The 21,178-nt window shown below is 31.8% G+C and overlaps 2 protein-coding genes across 7 annotated transcripts; both read left to right on the top strand.

Annotated features, from left to right (window-relative positions):
* Window positions 1–1,635: 1,635 nt before the first annotated feature.
* LOC124447228 lies at window positions 1,636–19,652 on the top strand. 6 transcript variants are annotated; one of them, XM_046998122.1, is made up of 4 exons: window positions 1,636–1,646; window positions 14,348–14,350; window positions 15,348–15,467; window positions 18,404–19,652. In XM_046998122.1, exon 4 carries the CDS (start codon window positions 18,413–18,415, stop codon window positions 19,382–19,384), a length of 972 nt encoding a protein of 323 aa, XP_046854078.1. In that variant the 5' UTR covers window positions 1,636–1,646; window positions 14,348–14,350; window positions 15,348–15,467; window positions 18,404–18,412; the 3' UTR covers window positions 19,385–19,652. The 6 variants fall into 6 exon arrangements, with proteins under 6 accessions (XP_046854078.1, XP_046854077.1, XP_046854075.1 ...); XM_046998121.1 differs by lacking the exons at window positions 1,636–1,646; window positions 14,348–14,350 and adding exons at window positions 5,942–6,043; window positions 8,464–8,554; XM_046998119.1 differs by lacking the exons at window positions 1,636–1,646; window positions 14,348–14,350 and adding an exon at window positions 5,942–6,043.
* Window positions 15,380–18,412, top strand: LOC124446948 (the record flags this gene model as incomplete). The annotated part of the gene is made up of 1 exon (XM_046997837.1): window positions 15,380–18,412. A coding segment is annotated over exon 1 (3,033 nt), but the record flags the coding sequence as incomplete, so codon positions are not given.
* Window positions 19,653–21,178: the final 1,526 nt, after the last annotated feature.

The following is a 21,178-nucleotide window of genomic DNA, read 5'->3' as shown; positions in this document are numbered from 1 at the left end:
CTCCCCCTCTAACTATTCCAAAGACCAATTTAAGAGTTTTTAAGACCCGAAGAGAAATGAGGGATTTAAAGATAGTTGCTTCCTGCGAAAGGAAGAATACAGCAAAGTAAAAGTAATAAACAGGAACTTTTGAGCATCATAGTAAAGCCTAGGCAACACTATCGTCCATATCGACGAAAATTAGAATGAAAACTGCCGCAACGAAAATCTTGAACGAAAACTCAACAAAAATTTCGTTCTCGTGCATATTAGAAGAGTTGAACTTTTGACCTTTTTTGTTAACGAAAACGCTTGCAATTGGCTAATAATCTAAAACTTAATACACAAAGATGGCGGGGTGGCATGAGTTTTAATAAATCCGATGCGAGAAAAAACAATTTGTCGTCATTCGCAAGTATTTATGAGTCTGTTTTCTTTTTTCGGTTCTCGTAACTCTTTAATCAAATTCTTAAATAATCGAAGTCGATCACGTCGTTTATTAATTGGGGGAATCTAGTATCGGCGTTTGATTGTCTTGCTAAATGGTTGCTTTCAACTTCAGAAGGAGTACCTTCTTGCCAGAGGAAGACACTTTTTCTTTTGTGCTTGTTTTGTTACTGCAACGGCTACTACAAAGACACATCCAGCAATAATACCGTTTTCGTTTTAGCCGATCTTTGTAAACATGCTTGCAATTTTACGTCGTGTCTGGTATGTATTTCGTGCACGAATTTTCGTTTTGTTTTTGTTGACGTGATTATAGACGATAGTGTGGCCTAGGCTTAAGTCTATGTAATTAGTCTGAGAAGTCTTGAGTCAAGACGAAACGTCGCTTGCTTTTTTAAATAAATACTGAAAAAGTCAAATGTCGATGGCTTTCTCAAACACGATCTTTTGGGATCTTATCTTTATATTTAGAATTTGATTCACACCTGGCACCTCAATGGCAACATAGAAATTTTATAAATTCTTATTAATTGTTGTCCGCTCATATTTACGATGTATTTGACATGTTTGACGTATTTTTTAGTTGCAACCGATTGCTGAAATTCATATTCCATTGAAATCCTACAGTGGCAGTACGGCCCTACGAACGAACGATTTGTCTCTGAATCGAGACAGTAAACATCAATATGCTGCCCTGTTAAAGTGGTAGAAATCCTGCAGAGGTAATGGTTAACCCAAAGGATTGGGGAAATTTGAAAAAACAACACAGTTGAGAGAACGTTGCTAAATCGATCAGCGTACAAGGTTCGCAAAAACCTTTGGTGGAAATAAGTAGTTTGACTTCCAATGATTTATCTAATGTCAATTTTCACGTTTGTAGATGTAGATCGTCCAGGTTAGTAGAATCATGAGAAGGACTGTTTTTGTTGTTGTTGACTGACGTTTTGACTTCCTTAGCAGTAGTCACCTTTAAAGTCAAGTTGACTTTCTCAGGATTCTACTAACCATGACGATCTACATCTAGAAACACGAAACAAAACGTCCAGGTTCAAACTATTTACGTTATTACGGTTAAATTTTCGTAAATCTTAATCGTTGTTAGAGTAAAAAATTGTAACCGAGAAACTATTTTAAAATAGCTTGAGCTAAAAATGACATTAATAGATTGCTTTTGGAACGCACAAGGTTAAAATATGGTATATGTTGTTCAAACTAATAAAGTTTCAGGAAATTTGGACGATTCTTACGCGAACGTTCATCTTCCGAATCGTAGATTAATTTGTGTTTTTCCGTTTTTATGACATTTTACATAAATCATCATCAATTTCTCTGTTTATAATGATTCAGCTTTTTTTGGAAACTGAAATTCATACATAATTAAAGAGAGATATAAAAAGGTATTCAAAAACGAAAACAAAATAATCTGTGATTTGGAAGCTACTTGTTTGTGTACGCTTTTGCCAAATTCCCTGAAACTTCATTTGTCTGAACAAAGTGTGACATATTTTAATTCTATGTTTCAATTGCATTTAGCTTTGTCATTTTTGTGCGTGAGCTACTTCAAAAGCACTTCTCTGTAATACATTCCTCCGTCTAAAAAGGTTATTATTTGAAACAATTTTTCTTAACTATCAGATGAACCAATTGAAGTCCAACTACCTATTTCCACTTAAAATTTTTGCAAATATTGCGTGCTGATCAATTTAGGAAAGTTTTTCGTCACTGTCTATTTTTTTGATACCCCCGCACATACATCTCACAGTCACGGCCACCTGGTAAACGTTGATTGGTGGGGGAGGGTGTGTTGTTCATATATTCAAATGTACCTGACTGATTTTTTTTAAAGCGAGTTGTTTGATTTCTTAAACTGCCTATGAAACGAAAATTTTGCTATCTGAGTAATACTTTTATTGAAGAGATATTTTAAAATGACAATGGACATTCTAAACCAGTTTATGCATATCACTTTTAATTCTTGAGATATTGAGGTTCTTGCTATGTTCGATATATCTAACTTGTTACGTCACATTGCATAATGAGAACTAAAATTTTTAGGTATATTTACTGATACTTTACTTCACAACGACAGAGTTCCTTTCATTGTGACGGGGTTAATGGTATAAAATGGTGCCTACTAGTATCAACCTGAAGTTGTCAGGAAACTGTAGAATATTTGAAACATTGTGGGAACTCATTTTGCAGTATGACGTCAAAAGTTAAATTGGAAATCACAAAAACGTCAAAATCACGAGAATATGCATTTACTGTTTTAGAAAGTACACTGTAATTTCAAAGGTTCTAGTCATTGCAAACATAACTTATCTTGCAAAGTTTTCGTTGCATTGGCACTTTCAGTAAATTGCTTTCAAAAGAAATCAGTTTGGCGCAATTAAAAGTGTGAATAAGCCCCCTCCCCTCCCATTAACTTTCTAGGGACAGCCCTACTCACAGTTCACATGGCCTGCCCTAAAGTGATCCATTTGACAAATCTCGTTGTGCTTGATTCTGTCATTTTTCTTTAAGCTCGTTTACGATGTATTCTACTATGACTTTCAAGAGTCAATAGATTGGCTGTCTCTCACTACATACCGTTCTCGACTACATTTTCAAACAAATAAAAAAACTTTTTACTAATTTCTAAAATTTCTGACAGAGGAATCCAATCAAGTTGATGATGCCAAATCACTTCAGGAAACAAATCAAGATGAACTAAATGGACTTGAATTAATAGACCTTGAGATCAGCAATCTCTTTGAGGACAGCAGGCAGAATATGGACTGTCATCTTGATTTTATGTCGATTCCTCCAGAACTTTGATGACTGTAATTTGTTATGGCATGTCGAAATACAATTTGTCTTTTTACAACCATTGAAATTGTTACAATGATCATAAATATTACATCCATATGCAATTGTTTAGCAACCTCAATATTTGGGGAGAACGTATTCATAAATGCATGTTCTGTAGAATTAAATTCTTTTTGAAATCCATTGTTTATTATAGATTAAGACATGCATTCATAAATTCGAACCCTCCCCCCTTCCTCATCAACGAGTTTGCTTCGCCTCTGTTATGGAACAGACAGAGTAAATTAGAACATAAATAGAACATTTTTATCATTAGTCCATAGTAAAATGTAGACTTACTCAAGTAAGTTAATTAAGGTTCAAATATCGTCATGTCCAATATAATGCCAATGTCATTAATAGGAAAGTACATACAGGTTAGAGATATTATGGGGAAAAAGAACTTGATATTTTTTGTATCTAATAATTTCTAGTCAAATAAGGAGAGGCAGCCTATCTGTTGTAACCAAATAAATTTTTTGTTGTCAATAAGTTATTGGATTTGTCAAAGTTAGCCGAGAAAATCATTAAGTATACAAAAAGTAACAAATTCAATAACCATTGGGAATAATCAAGCATTGTATCTGTACAATAACTTTATTCGTTAGAATCCTTAACATATTGGCCAATGATCTATGTGTTAATTGGTTATATTTAACGAAATTTTATTACCTCTTTTTGTTTCTAAGCACAGTAGATCCGGGGATTCATCGTATATATTAATCACATTCTCTTCTCCTAGCCTTGATAACTTTCTTATGTAATCAACACCTTGGTCCTTTGGGCTTTTAATTCATGGAAAAAAATGCTTTGAAAAAAATATTTCTAAGATGTTGCTGTTTCCGTAGAGCAAGTAATATAATGACTTTAAAACAGTTATCTATAAAATGGCCATTTTCATCCGTCTAGACATTCAAATCCTGTCTTAGTTAGTTGATCCTCAACTCCTGAGTTAAAACTTGTAAAACTTTATTACACTTAGCACGAGTCCTTTTCGACTAATCTCAATGTTATCATGCACTCTATATGCGGTACATATTTATGTATTTTTATTTATATGACAATTGTTTTTAGTCAATGATGTCTACTTAGTTATATAGCTGAGATGTTCCACATAGACACACCATAGAAGAATATACAGTAGAGCCACTTTATTAAAGTTTTTCGTGCCACACATATCTTATTACGCATGTGATTACCATAGTGGCAGCCAGTCAATTGCTTTTTTTAACGAATAGGAATAATGAAATGCCTAACGGCAGCCAGTAATCTAATTAAGTATACAGCAGCCAGTTGCACACGAAGTGGACCTACTGTATATTCCCTATACCACGACGTGCGCGAGGACAAAAACATCAAAGGGCTCCGACACAAGTGACTCGTCTGTATATTCTTATTCTGCTTCTATACTATGGCATAGATGTCATTAATGTTTCATAATACTGTTTGTTGAAGTAGATCCTGACTCATTTTTCATCTTCACTCGTTATTTTAATGTGTTTATGTAACAAAACTAACATGGATAAAAATTAATGTTGCAATAAGGCATGAACTATGATCACCATTTTTTAACCAACATGTATGTGGTCGCGTTGTTTATATTAAATCTCTATTCTGTTTGTTGAGTATGTAACATGTAAAGAACTAAAGCAAGCATAATTTTGTTCACACGGTCGTCTTACTTCTAAAACAAAAGTAAATTTAGAAAAATTAAGCGATATTTTAGAACTACCTTACCGACATAACAAATTAGCTAAAGCAACATCTCGATAAAGTATGTCTAAACATGCATGAGAAATCATATCTAAATTGATATACAAACTTTCTAACCATTGAAAATAAGCTGCATGGTAAAGGAAATCAAAACCTGTTCAAAGATATGGGAGAGGTGAATGGATTGTGTGAAAACTTATGTAGCGGGGATAACATTTCCAATCATGCATCACCTACCTTTTTTGCTGACGTCACTTTTGAATAATCGCTGTGGGTCTAACAAAATGTTGTTAAGTGTATTGAGCAAACCATTCCTTTTAAAAGTAAGAACATTTGTAAAATAAGCAAATGTTAAACATAGGAAGAATGTATTTACACAGAGAAAGTACGCAACCGAATCTATTTTTGTGAAATGTGGATTCATGAAACACAGTGAGCTTTCAAAATTATACTTTTGATCGTGTTTGTTTAACAGTTTTAAGGTTTACTTTCATTGCAAAGTTTACTGTTGTATCTACAGTGTCTTTATTGATCATAAGTAATTATAATTGCGTGCAGTTGATGTTTGCCATGTATTTATAATTTACAATGGTTTATTCAATAACAAAGGTTTTTTATAATATGAACTGACTTGTGCAAGAATATACATGTATGGAATTTTGGATTAATGAAATGAAAAAATCTATTCACAGTCTCAAAAATCGTGTCTTAATCATTGGTATTCAAATCCCGTCTTAGATAGGTGATTCTCTATTCTTGAGTTAAAACTTGTGAAACTTTATAAGATTTAGCATTAGTCCTTTGGAATTTGACTGATCTCAATGTCATTATTTACTCTTCATGAGGTTCTTATTTATGTATTTTTTTTCTATAACAATTGTTTTTAGTCAGTGATGTATACTTAGTTATATAACTAGAATGTTCTATATAGATGTCATTAATGTGTTATTATACTGTTTGTTGAAGGAGATCGTGACTCACTCTTCATTTTCATTCGCTAATTAAATGTGTTTATGTAACAAAACTCACATGGATGAAAGATTGATGTAACAATAAGGTATGAATAATGTTCACCATTTTTTAACTGATATGTAGGTGGTTGCGTTGTTTAAATTAAATCTCTCATCTGTTTGTTGAGTATGTGACATGTAATGAACTAAAGCAAGCATAATTTTGTTCACACGGTCGTCTTACTTCTAAAACGAAGGTAATTTTAGAAAAATTAAGCGATATTTTAGAACTACATTATCGACATAACAAATTAGCTAAAGCATGCGCAGCATCTCGATAAAGTATGACAAACATGCATGAGAAATCATATCTAAATTGATATACCAACTTTCTAACTATTGACAATAAGCTGCATGGTAAAGAAAAGCAAAACCAATTCAAAGGTATGGGAGAGGTGAAATGGCATACTTGTCTATGGAAAAAATGGGAATCTGTGAAAAGTTATGTAGAAAGGATAGCATGTCCAATCATGCATCACCTTTCTATTTTGCCGAAGCTACTTTAGACTAATCGCTGTGTGTCTAAAAAAGTGTTGTTGATTGTATCGAGCAAACCATTAATTTTAAAAGTAAGAACAATTGTAAAACAAGCAAATGTTAAACATAGGAAGAATGTATTTACACAGAGAAAGAACGCAACCGAATCTATTTTTGTGAAATATTGATTCATACAAGACAGTGAACTTCTAAAATTATACTTTTGATCATGTTTTTTTGACAGTTTTAAGGCTTGCTTTCATTGCAACCTTTACTGTTGTATCTACAGTGTATTTATTGATCATAAGTAATTATAATTGCGTGCAGTTGATGTTTGCCAGGTATGCATAATTTACAATGGTTTATTCAATAACAAAGGTTTTTTTATAATATGAACTGACTTATGCAAGAATATACATGTATGTAATTTTTGATTAATGAAGGGAAAAAATCCATTCACAGTTTCGAAAGTCGTGTCTTCATCATTGGCATTCAAATCCTGTCTTAGATAGGTGATTTTCTATTCCTGAGTTAAAACTTGTGAAACTTTATAAGATTTAGCATTAGCCCTTTGGAAGTTGACTAATCTCAATGTTATTATGTACTCTGCATGAGATATTTATTTATGTATTTTTATTTCTATAACAATTGTTTTTAGTCAGTGATCTATACTTAGTTATATAACTAGAATGTTCTACATAGATGTTATTAATGTTTTATTATACTAATTGTTGAAAGAGATCCTGACTCACTCTTCATTATCGTTCGCTATTTAAATGTGTTTAAATAACAAAACTTACAGACATGAAATTTTGATGTAACAATAAGGTATGAATAATGATCACCATTTTTTAACTAATATGTTTCTGGTCGCGTTGTTTATATTAAATCTGCCATCCGTTTGTTGAGTATGTGACATGTAAAGAACTAAAGCAAGCATAATTTTATTCACACGGTCGTCTTACTTCTAAAACGAATTTAATTTTAGAAAAATTAAGCAATACTTTAGAACTACATTACCGACATAACAAATTAGCTAAAGCAGCATCTCGATAAAGTATGACTAAACATGCATGAGAAATCATATCTAAATTGATATACCAATTTTCTAACTATTGACAATAAGCTGCATGGGAAAGGAAAGCAAAACCTGTTCAAAGGTATGGTAGAGGTCAAATAGGATACTTGTCTACGGAAAAAATGGGAATCTGTGAAAATTTATGTAGGGGGGATAGAATGTCCAATCATGCAACACCTCCCTTTTTTGCCGACGCCACTTTTAACTAATCGCTGTGTGTCTAACAAAATGTTGTTAATTGTATTGAGCAAACCATTCATTTTTAAAGTAAGAACATTTGTAAAATAAGCAAATGTTAGACATAAGAAGAATGTATTTACACAGAGAAAGAACACAACCGAATCTATTTTTGTGAAATAATGATTTATGCAACACAGTGAACTTCTAAAATTATACTTGTGATCATGTTTGTTTAACAATTTTAAGGTTTAATTTCATTGCATCCTTTACTGTTGTATCTACAGTGTTTTTTATTGATCATAAGTAAATGTAATTGCGTGCAGTTGATGTTTGCCTTGTATTCATACTTTATAATGGTTTATCCAATAACAAAGGTTTTTTATAATATGAACTGACTTATGCAAGAGTATTCACGTATGGAATTTTTAATTAATGAAGGGAAAAAATCCATTCACAGTTTCAAAAATCGTGTCTTAATCATTGGCATTCAAATCCAGTCTTAGATAGGTGATTTTCTATTCCTGAGTTAAAACTTGTGAAACTTTATAAGATTTAGCATTAGCCCTTTGGAAGTTGACTAATCTCAATGTTATTATGTACTCTGCATGAGATATTTATTTATGTATTTTTATTTCTATAACAATTGTTTTTAGTCAGTGATGTATACTTAGTTATATAACTAGAATGTTCTATATAGATGTCATTAATGTGTTATTATACTGTTTGTTGAAGGAGATCCTGACTCACTCTTCATTTTCGTTTGCTAATTAAATGTGTTTATGTAACAAAACTTACATGGATGAAAGATTAATGTAACACTAAGGTATGAATAATGATCACCATTTTTTTACTAATATGTATGTGTTCGCGTTGTTTATATTAAATCTATCATCCGTTTGTTGAGTATGTGACACGTAAAGAACTAAAGCAAGCATAATTTTGTTCACACGGTCGTCTTACTTCTAAAACGAGGGTAATTTTAGAGAAATTAAGCGATATTTTAGAACTACATTACCGACATAACAAATTAGCTAAAGCAACATCTCGTTAAAGTATGACTTAACATGAATGAGAGACCTAATTGATATACCAACTTTCAAACTATTGACAATAAGCTGCATGGTAAATGAAAGCAAAACCTGTTCAAAGGTATGGGAAAGGTGAAATAGCATACTTGTTTATGGAAAAAATGGGAATCTGTGAAAATTTATGTAGGGGGGATAGAATGACCAATCATGCATCACCTCCCTTTTTTACCAACGCCACTTTTCACTAATCACTGTGTGTCTAACAAAATGTTGTTAATTGTATTGAGCAAACCATTCATTTTTAAAGTAAGAACATTTGTAAAATAAGCAAATGTTAGACATAAGAAGAATGTATTTACACAGAGAAAGAACACAACCGAATCTATTTTTGTGAAATAATGATTTATGCAACACAGTGAACTTCTAAAATTATACTTGTGATCATGTTTGTTTAACAATTTTAAGGTTTAATTTCATTGCATCCTTTACTGTTGTATCTACAGTGTTTTTTATTGATCATAAGTAAATGTAATTGCGTGCAGTTGATGTTTGCCTTGTATTCATACTTTATAATGGTTTATCCAATAACAAAGGTTTTTTATAATATGAACTGACTTATGCAAGAGTATTCACGTATGGAATTTTTAATTAATGAAGGGAAAAAATCCATTCACAGTTTCAAAAATCGTGTCTTAATCATTGGCATTCAAATCCAGTCTTAGATAGGTGATTTTCTATTCCTGAGTTAAAACTTGTGAAACTTTATAAGATTTAGCATTAGTCTTTTGGAATTTGACTAATCTCAATGTTATTATGTACTCTGCATGAGGTTCTTATTTATGTATTTTTATTTCTATAACAATTGTTTTTAGTCAGTGATGTATACTTAGTTATATAACTAGAATGTTCTATATAGATGTCATTAATGTGTTATTATACTGTTTGTTGAAGGAGATCCTGACTCACTCTTCATTTTCGTTTGCTAATTAAATGTGTTTATGTAACAAAACTTACATGGATGAAAGATTAATGTAACACTAAGGTATGAATAATGATCACCATTTTTTTACTAATATGTATGTGTTCGCGTTGTTTATATTAAATCTATCATCCGTTTGTTGAGTATGTGACACGTAAAGAACTAAAGCAAGCATAATTTTGTTCACACGGTCGTCTTACTTCTAAAACGAGGGTAATTTTAGAGAAATTAAGCGATATTTTAGAACTACATTACCGACATAACAAATTAGCTAAAGCAACATCTCGTTAAAGTATGACTTAACATGAATGAGAGACCTAATTGATATACCAACTTTCAAACTATTGACAATAAGCTGCATGGTAAATGAAAGCAAAACCTGTTCAAAGGTATGGGAAAGGTGAAATAGCATACTTGTTTATGGAAAAAATGGGAATCTGTGAAAATTTATGTAGGGGGGATAGAATGACCAATCATGCATCACCTCCCTTTTTTACCAACGCCACTTTTCACTAATCACTGTGTGTCTAACAAAATGTTGTTAATTGTATTGAGCAAACCATTCATTTTTAAAGTAAGAACATTTGTTAAATAAGCAAATGTTAGACATAAGAACAATGTATTTACACAGAGAAAGAACACAACCGAATCTATTTTTGTGAAATATTGATTTATGCAACACAGTGAACTTCTAAAATTATACTTTTGATCATGTTTGTTTAACAATTTTAAGGTTTAATTTCATTGCATCCTTTACTGTTGTATCTACAATGTTTTTATTGATCATAAGTAATTATAATTGCGTGCAGTTGATGTTTGCCACGTATTCATAATTTACAATGGTTTATTCAATAACAAAGGTTTTTTATAATATGAACTGACATGTGCAAGAATATACGAGTATGGAATTTTTGATTAATGAAGGGCAAAAATCCATTCACAGTTTCGAAAATCGTGTCTTAATCATTGGCATTCAAATCCTATCTTCGATAGGTGATTCTCTATTCCTGAGTTAAAACTTGTGAAACTTTATAAGATTTAGCATTAGTCCTTTGGAATTTGATTAATCTGAATGTTATTATGTATTCTGCATGAGGTTCTTATTTATGTATTTTCATTTCTATAACAATTGTTTTTAGTCAGTGATCTATACTTAGTTATATAACTAGAATGTTCTATATAGATGTCATTAATGTTTTATAATACTGCTTGTTGAAAGAGATCCTGACTCACTCTTCATTTTCGTTTGCTAATTAATTGTGTTTATGTAACAAAACTTATATGGATGAAAGATTGATGTAACAATAAGGTATGAATAATTATCACCAATTTTTAAGTAATATGTATGTGGTCGCGTTGTTTATATTAAATCTGTCATCCGTTTGTTGAGTATGTGACATGTAAAGAACTAAAGAAAGCATAATTTTGTTCATACGGTTGTCTTACTTCTAAAGCGAATTTAATTTTAGAAAAATTAAGCAACATTTTAGAACTACGTTACCGACATAACAAATTAGCTAAAGCAGCATCTCGATAAAGTATGACTAAACATGCATGAGAAATCATATCTAAATTGATATACCAATTTTCTAACTATTGACAATAAGCTGCATGGGAAAGGAAAGCAAAACCTGTTTAAAAGCATGGGAAAGGTGAAATAGGATACTTGTCTAAGGAAAAAATGGGAATCTGTGAAAATTTATGTAGGGAGGTAGCATGTCCAATCATGCTTCACCTCCCTCTTTTGCCGACGCCACTTTTGACTAATCGCTGTGTGTCTAACAAAATTTTGTTAATTGTATAGAGCAAACCATTCATTTTTAAGTATACTAAGTATACAACAGTGTTTTTATTGATCATAAGTAATTATAATTGCGTGCAGTTGATGTTTACCACGTATTCATAATTTATAATGTTTTTTTCAATAACAAAGGTTTTTTATAATATGAACTGACTTGTGCAAGAATATACATGTATGGAATTTTTGATTGATGAAGGGAAAAAACCGATTCACAGTTTCGAAAATCTTGTCTTAATCATTGGCTTTTGAATCCAGTCTTAGATAGGTGATTCTCTATTCATGAGTTAAAACTTGTGAAACTTTATAAGATTTAGCAGTAGTCCTTTGGAATTGACTAATCTCAATGTTATTATGTACTCTGCATGAGGTTCTTATTTATGTATTTTTGCTTTTATAACAATTGTTTTTAGTCAGTGATCTATACTTAGATATATAACTAGAATGTTCTACATAGATGTCATTAATGTTTTATTATACTGCTTGTTGAAAGAGATCCTGACTCACTCTTCATCTTCGTTCACTATTTATACGTGTTTATGTTACAAATTTTACATGGATGAAATTTCAATGTTACAATAAGGTAGGAATATTGATCACCATTTTTTAACCGATATGTTTGTGGTCGCGTTGTTTATATTAAATCTCTCATCCGTTTGTTTAGTATGTGACATGTAATAAACTAAAGTAAGCATAATTTTGTTTACACGGTCGTCTTACTTCTAAAACGAGGGTAATTTTAGAAAAATTAAGCATTATTTTAGAACTACATTACCGACATAACAAATTAGCTAAAGCAGCATCTCTATAAAGTATGACTAAACATGCATGAGAAATCATATCTAAATTGATATATTGACCCTCTAACCATTGGCAATAAGCTGCATGGTAAAGGAAAGCAAAACCTGTTCAAAGGTATGGGAGAGGTGAAATAGGATACTTGTTCATGAAAAAAATCTGAAAATTTATGAAAGGGGTGCATGTCCAACGCATCACCTTTGCCGACGCCACTTTTGACTGATCGCTGTTTGTCTCACAAAATGTTGGTAATTGTATTGAGCAAACCATTCATTTTTAAAGTAAAAAGATTTGTAAAATAAGCAAATGTTAAACATATAGGAAGAATGTATTTACCAAGGGAAAGAACGCAACCGAATCTATTTTTGTGAAATGTTGATTCATGCAACGCAGTGGGCTTTTAAAATTTTACTTTTAATCATGTTTGTTTAACAGTTTTAAGGTTTAGTTTCATTACAACCTTTACTGTTGTATCGACGGTGATCTTACCTATTGATCATAAGTAATTATAATTGCGTGCAGTTGATGTTTGCCACGTATTCATAATTTACAATGTTTTATTCAATAAAAAAGGTTTTATGTATTATGAACTGACTAATGCAGAATATACATGTATGGAATTTTTGATTAATGAAGGGAAAAAATCCATTCACAGTTTCGAAAATCATGTCTTAACCATTTGCATTAAAATCCCGTCTTAGATAGGTGATTCTCTATTCCTGAGTCAAAACTTGTGGAACTTTATAAGATTTAGCAGTAGTCCTTTGGAATTTGACTAATCTCAATGTTATTATGTATTCTGCATGAGGTTCTTAAGTACGTATTTTTATTTCTATAACAATTGTTTTTAGTCAGTGATGCATACTTAGTTATATAACTAGAATGTTCTACATAGATGTCATTAATGTTTTATTATACTATTTGTTGAAAGAGATTCTGACTCACTCTTCATTTTTGTTCGCTATTTAAATGTGTTTATGTAACAAAACGTACATGGATAAAAGATTGATGTATCATCAAAGTATGAATTATGATTGTCATTTTTAAACTGATATGTCTGTAGTCATGTACTAATTCAATTGATTTCAGTAGTTTTCAGTTTAATGTGCTATATATATATGTAGCAAGACACTTAATTTGCAAAGATGAGCATTTATTTACATTCATCCTTCACCCATTTACATTTATCTTTCACCATTACAAATTACACAGGTTATTCAAAATCAAACCTTTTGTATTAAAAATTATACATTAAAATGATCTAACTGCTAACCAAGCTATAGGAACATTGTATTAAATTGGTAAGCAGGACAACTTACAAAAGGAATGATATCTGAAGCCTGTTGGATATTCACGATATACCAACACTGCTAATAAGTTTATTGACATGGATTGAGGCAATATCTATCACATAAATTTGTTAGCTGTTTACACACGTCTGATAAAAAGTAGGGGCATTGATTTCTGACTTTGATTTTACCAATAAATATACCAGCTTCTTGTTTAGATATTTGACTCATTCGTATAATTTTTTTATGCATACAACCTTTGTGCTTACTTTGTACATGCCTTGTAGGAAATTATAACAAACGGTTTTATAACATCAATCAAAAAATGCTTCGCAAAAATTTATTTTACACGTGAATATAGCTAGCATATAAGCTCTCTGCCAAAGACATTATATATACATTTTTTTCTGCCTGAAAAAGTGACCATATGAATCAAGATGCAGGTTAAATGTAGCGGGTAAAATGAAGTAGAATTGCACTTTTAAAAGTAGATGTTCGTAGAAAAAGTATGTTAAATTCTCGGGGTTCTTTATTTCTGTATATGCACACTTGAATGTGCATTATGTTCTCTTGGAATCAACGTTCTCTGCTGTTAGCACTAGATTATATTCAGAGCACTGAAAATTCATGATTTGCGTTTGTTATGCATATAGGCACGTTCACACGATCCGATTTGTCCTATCTGATTGTTTCGGTTCCGACTTTAATTTGGTTACTTTCTTAGACGGTTGGATAATTTTGTTGATGTTTATGTTCGTTCAGATATTTATATTTGTGTTATCCAGAATATTTATCGATATATTTTTCGTGTTTTTTCTTCTTCACTTGTCTTTTTCAAATCTATGTAAATTGACTAGTCAGTTTTCATTAATCTTGTTTAATGAAAATAGAACAAGCTCTATTTTCATACAATTTTTTAATTAGACGAATCAGACTGTCTAAATGAAGCATTAGTCCAAATAAATTACACCTCCTATAAATTTATGAGATTTATAAGGACATGGCAATTATATTGTTTTTTGCAAGCTTCATTTGCACGATATTAGCACGTGAACACCAGCACACATAACATGCACTGAGCGTAGAAAGGCAATAAAAAGGAAAGATAATGATAATTACTGTGCATTTTTATTAAACATTGAGCACAGAGAACGTTTTGTATCAAAGAGAAGTGTCAAAGGAAGGAATAATTTCATTATGTGGCATTATGACATGAAAATATTTTTGTTTCTCATATGTTATTATTACGGAATGACCTTGGAACTTGACCTTGGGAATGGCCTTGGGACTTTACTTAATTTAATGAAAAATACAACAATAAGCAGTTGGACTACTGACTACTGTTTATTCCATGTACTGTAACTCTGGTCAAGGCTACACACATGTACACACTCGTACCTATTTTTTATGTATCTTGTACATCTGGGGACGGTTGCACGAAGCTTGGATAGCATTGCTCGTTGGATAGTAAAATTTTCAAAATGTAGAAAAAGGTGTTTATATTTTCCTTAGGGGAAAGACATTTTGTAATTTTAGAAGCAATATTTCAATGATTCCTCAGTTCAAATCACATATTATTCTCTTTTAAGAGATTTTGTAAAAGTTCAAAACAATTTGCCATCTAATGGATGAAACTATTCTTCCTTCTTGTAACCGGCCACTGGTTTTCTCTTATAATCACACTGAATTTGTACCATGGAAGCCTTACCTACTTTTTTCTGCAGGAAGCAACATTATGTCTGTCTTGAGCTCAGATATGAAAACTAATGGTTTTAAGTTGATGAGATTAATTGTTGATGTTGGTGGAGAAGCTTTGAGAATAACATTGAGGAAACACATGTCAGGTACTGATTTATTTTATGTTTTAAATGATAGAATAAATCATCGTAAGCTTTTGTCGCTAAAAGAGAAGCAAATAAAGCAACATCAATGGGATCTACTGTATCCTCCTCCTCCAATATTACCAAATGAAAATAAGTTTGACATTACTTTACTTTGTATACTCCTGCGTAATATTTGTGGTTTAAAACCCCCACGTGATCCAATATGGACGTCAGTAAATGACCCCACTGATGATTCACCAGAAGCAGATATTACCCGTATCAGGTTATTTCGTAATGATCATTTTGCTCACTTACCTGACACTTCAGTAAGCTGTGATGAATTTGAAAATCATTGGCTGGAAATAAGCAAACCATTAGTTCGTTTAGGAATAAGTCAGGAAGAAATAGATACATTGAAAAAGGAGTTAGTTGGTAATGAAGAATGCAAAAGAATTTTGAGAGAATGGGATAGATTAAACAGCGATTTAACTGATATTAAAACTGATCAGAGAGATATTAAGAAAACAGTGGAGGGTGTACAGAAAGATTTACAGCAGGTAAAAGATAGTGTCACAGTAATTAAAGACGAAGTACATGAAATACGAAATCACCCTCACTTAGGTCCAGAAGAAGATATTTTGACAAAAAACCTTGTTAGCTGTAACTTTGAAAGTGATATTAGGTATCATTATGAAAAATATTTGCATGGAACACGAGAATGGGTTTTTAAAGAGTTTTTAGCTTGGTTTGAAGACGAAAATTCTCAAAATCGTGCATTTATTATTTCTGCTGTTGCTGGTATGGGTAAGTCTGTAATTGCTGCTACATTATGTAAACGTTATCCTCAATATTTGACTGCAGTTCATTTCTTTCAACACAACAACAGTCGTTACAATAAAGCCAATATACTTCTTCAATCTTTAGCATTGCAAGTTAGTCGTAATTTTCCTGCTTACAAACAACTTCTTGTGAAAAAACTTTCAGATGAGGTCTCTCAGCCTTTGAATAACATGAATGTTGAAGGATTATTTTCTCTTCTTTTCACCGAGTTGTTTAATAATATCTCAGAAGTTCCCAAGCGAATGTTAGTTGTGCTGGATGCCCTTGATGAATGTGGTTATCCAGAAAGAGATGACCTTGCTAATTTGATTGCTAATCACTTACACAAACTTCCGCCTTATTTTCGCTTTGTAATTACAACCAGACCTAACGAAGTTGCTTTGAATAAGTTCGAAAAATTAAAGCCACTGTTCATTAATTGTAGCGATGATCGCAATTTAGAGGATATTAAATTTTTGATTGAAAAAAGACTTGGCTTTACTGACAGCCTTTCTGATGTTAAAAACAGTTTGGCAGAAAAAGCTGACGGACTTATGTTGCTTGCATCGCTTCTTACCAGTGAAGTCAAAAATCAGGATTTATTGAAAGGTTTCATACCAAAAGATCTCAGTGAATATTACGAAATTTGCTTAACAAGATTAAGTAAGGAATTAGATTCGTTTCATATCAGTAACGAAAAGTTTCAGTCAATTTTAAATGTTCTGGCTGTTGCTAAAGAACCTCTTCCTTGGAAAATGATTGATGACGTTCTTTGTTTGAATTCGAATCGCATATCACATGGTGTTAGAAAGATTATCTCTTGTCTGTTTGTTACCAATGAAGAAGGGTGTGTTTCGTTTTTTCACAAATCCTTAAATGATTGGTTGTTGGATGATCGAGAACATGAGTACTCAGTAAAAACTTCTTGTGGTCATCGACTTGTTTTAGAATTTTGCTTAAAATCTTTGGATAACCTCAAAGCTGGAGGTGTAAACCATGACGTCATTAAACATGTGACAGTGAGGTATTCAGTCAAGAATTGGTTGCTTCATTTACTTGATATTTCTGATAATGACTATATCGTTAAGAATGTTGGTAAATATCTTGTTGACTTAGAAGTTTTAGTTGCTTCCGTGTTGGTTGATGGTCGTCGTACTCTAGAAAATTTTAAAGAATTCAACAAACATGATGTGTACTTTCTTATTTCTAAGAACATTCGATTTTTATTTAATGAAGTTTATTCTTTAATGACGTGGTCTTCTCTCTTTGACAATGAAGTAGATTTTTTGCAGCGCGTTGCCAACGAAGTCAAAGATCTTTTCTCTCAAGCCACCACAATGCTTCAAACACGTTTCAAAGATTCACCATATCTAGAGTGCAGAGACACGGGTTTTGTAAAGTCTCGATTATTACGTTTAGATCAAGATTTGATCTCTGTTGATGTTTCACAAAAGCATGATTACGTCGTCTGTGGTTATGAAGGATTCATCGTGCAACTTTTTTCATTGAGAACAAACAGATGTTTATGGATAAAAAATATTTCTGGTCAGTTTAAGCAATATGAAGTGGATTACTTTAGCGTTGTCTTTCATCCATTCAAAGATTTGATTTTTGCTTCCCAGCTTGATAAGATAATAGATATTCAGGGTAAAATGTCCTCCAGTCCGTTCTATTGTGATGATTCTACTTCTAAGTTCTTTACCAACAAATGTCTTTCTAAAGATAAGTACACAATGGTCACTAGTTACAAAGATACTTTTACAGTATGGGACGTTAAGAAAGGAGAGAAGAAACGCAGTATTAGATGTAATGATGTGACCTTACTGTGTTTTTCTAGATCTGGAAGATATTTGTGTGTTATTGAGGAAGAAAGAGTGATTCAAATATTTAATGTAGTGAATAATTATGAAACATTGGTATACGACGATCATTTACTGCCTCTTGGTTTGACTAAGTCTGGTGTTTTCTTCCCTGTTGGTTTTGATTCTTGGTTTTGTAGTTGGTACTTTTTTTGGGGAATGAAACCTTTAGTTATAAATCCCACTGGTGAGAAACTTCCAGACGTAAGTCCGGTTTCCAACATTTCGGTTTTTCCTCTTGATCCTTTCGATGTCTACAAATTAAGCTTTTCCTTTCAGGTTTCAGCAATGCGTTATTTTGTTTTGTATAACGACAATGTTCTTTTGCTTGAATACGGACCTGGCAATTATCTTTATTCAATACCGCGTGCATGTTTAACTAGCAGTTACAGAATTTGTAAAAATAAATTTTGCTCAAATGGAAAATTTCTGTATCGGAGCAATAATAAAAATTCGTTGATAAACATATACAATCTCAACACATTTGACATTGTTGTCAAGGAATGTTTTGTTACTGAGATGGTTGCTGTAGAAAATGGAGTTATTTTGCTTACGGCAAAAAATATTCCTGAGCTTTGGAATAATAAATTGACAAAACTTGTTTATAGTTTCGATGAACTAAAAGGTACCAACAAAATTTTTGAAGTGAGTGATGTATCATTTGCTTGTCAAAAAACTGAGTCTTTTGTGTTTTTCAATGTTAAAAACAAGCGAAAAGAAATATCAGTGAATTTTGAAAATTATCGAACTGTGCACGTGTTTGCATGTAGCTCTAAGTATCACGTGTTTGCCAAAGTTGAATTTAAGGATCAGATAATTTACTGTATGTGGCATGAAGACAAACTTGTTAATGGTTGGGATGACGTAATTAAGGAGGAAATTGCCAAAGTCATTGGAAAGCGCATGCCCGATATTACTCTCGGTATAAAATACGCTGCTTTTTCACCTTCAGCAGATAAATTATTAATAGGTGAACCAGAACTGTATGTGAAAGTATTTGACATCAGAAACCTACAAATTATTTTTAGTTTCACTAAGAATTTAGGCAATGTTAAGTTCTTCTTTCTTGATTATAGATTTATAATTAATAAAGACTTTGAAGTGATTGATTTGAAATATTTTAAGAGCATGAAATTACTATGGCCGTGTGAGATGATGTCACTTACAGATTTTTATTTCTGTCGTAAACGCAAACTTGTTTTCACTTTTTCCCTTGATGTCCCGGCACATTCCGCAAAAATTATCTTGCCACGAGAATAAATTTGATCTTTGAATTAAATTTGATAAAATTTCTCCGTATGTTTGATGAGGACATGTCAACTATATTATCTTAAAGAAAATTTCATTCAGTTTTGATGCATGATCTCCAACATTGTTGACATTTCAATTAATGTCTGTTTGCGTATGGTTTAATAAAATGACCTTTGTCTAACTTTGATTTTTCTGTAAAGAGACTGTAGTTTGACGATAATGTCAACAATAAAGTAAATGGTTTGAACCCGGGAGTATCGTTACATGTTTGTAGATGTAGATTGTCCAGGTTAGTAGAGTCGTGAGAAGGACTGTTTTTGTTGTTGTTGACTGATGTTTCGACAACCTTAGCGGTAGTCATCTTCATCAATGTCAACAATTTCGGAGATCATGCAGGAAAACTGAACTTCATCAATTAAAGATGGCAATTGAAAAACAATGATGAAGGCAAACCAACAGCAGAAACGTTTTTCGTGTCAGACAATAATTTTACTTGTACAACGAAATAATTTTATTGACTTTTATCTTGTCACACAAAGATAGAAAAGGCAAACTAGTGTTTGTTATTGCACCTAAAGTTATGTTTTGTTAAAACGTCATGTAATCATAATTTTCATGCAAATGTATTTTGTGCAGAATGGTTTTAATACTGCACATGACACGTTTTTTGTTACTATTTTACACGTAAAGCAAGTTGTTAGTAATTTAATCAATTCTATCTTGCACTAAAAGCATTTTTGGATACATTTTAATTATTGCGTTTTGATATATAAATTTGGCTGTCTTTCTCACTGATTGTTAAAAAGTAATCGTAAACTCCACGAGAAAATGACTTCATGATTTACGTTCATCAACGTGATAAACAATTTAACCATTGAGACTGAACACTCCAAACCATGTGTTGCTGTACGAACAGTAAAAGTTAAAAAAAGTCAAAGAAAGTTTTGCAATGTAGAGAGAAAGAAAACAAACGATAATGATGCACATGAAAAGATGTTTAAAGACACGTTTTTAACATTAAATGAAAAATCGATGTCAGAGATTGTTAACGTTTGAACAGTTTTACTTTCAAGAATCTCAATGAATACTACGAAATTTCATTAAAAAGAATAAGTGAAGAACTAGATTCATTTCAAATCAGTAAAGAAAAATTTCAGTCACTTTTAAATACATTAGCAGTTGCTAAAGAACCTCTTCCTTGGGAATTAGTTGAGGACATACATAGACAATATAGTGAGGAGGACATGATGATGTTAGTCAAAAGAGACGTTTGTTAACGTTGTTGTCAATTTTTTTGTTTGAAAATTGGCAAACAACGAAACAATTGATTGAAATCATTGACACAGTGTGTCATTCTGTTTCAGTCAAAAAGTGATATAACTGTTCTGTTTAGTCTCAGTCAAGAATTGTCACAAACCAAAAAAAGCATTAAAGGACTTGTTCCATTGAATGTTCAACAAAATAAACTTATATTTTTCGAAAATATAAGTTTATTTACGATATATTTTTCAAAAAACTCTTTGCCCGAATCGGTTTAAATGTTTGTCGAAGAATATGTCGAAGAGTATGTTGTATAAATTATTAAAATAGTGGTATTTCGTTCGGTTACTGTTATAAGGTTTTGGGTTAAGCTTGGCAAAGATCAACACGAACGTACTTAATTCTTGCACAATTGAGAGGGTCAATTAATTATAAATTTTACCAATAAGCATGGGAAGCGCAATGTATTGTGGTTCGTAAAGATCTTGATTGGATTTATTTTGAAGAAGGTAGAGCATTTTTGAAAGCCAAGCTCATGTATAT

Source organism: Xenia sp. Carnegie-2017, unplaced genomic scaffold (assembly GCF_021976095.1).
Source record: "Xenia sp. Carnegie-2017 unplaced genomic scaffold, XeniaSp_v1 HiC_scaffold_22, whole genome shotgun sequence".
Lineage (NCBI taxonomy): Eukaryota > Metazoa > Cnidaria > Anthozoa > Malacalcyonacea > Xeniidae > Xenia > Xenia sp. Carnegie-2017.
Note: the sequence above shows the minus strand (reverse complement) of the source record. Positions and strands in the feature narration are given on the sequence as shown.

Coding starts and splice junctions, on each gene's coding strand:
- LOC124447228 (XM_046998122.1), top strand. CDS start 18,413: ATGCGTTATTTTGTTTTGTATAACGACAATGTTCTTTTGCTTGAATAC.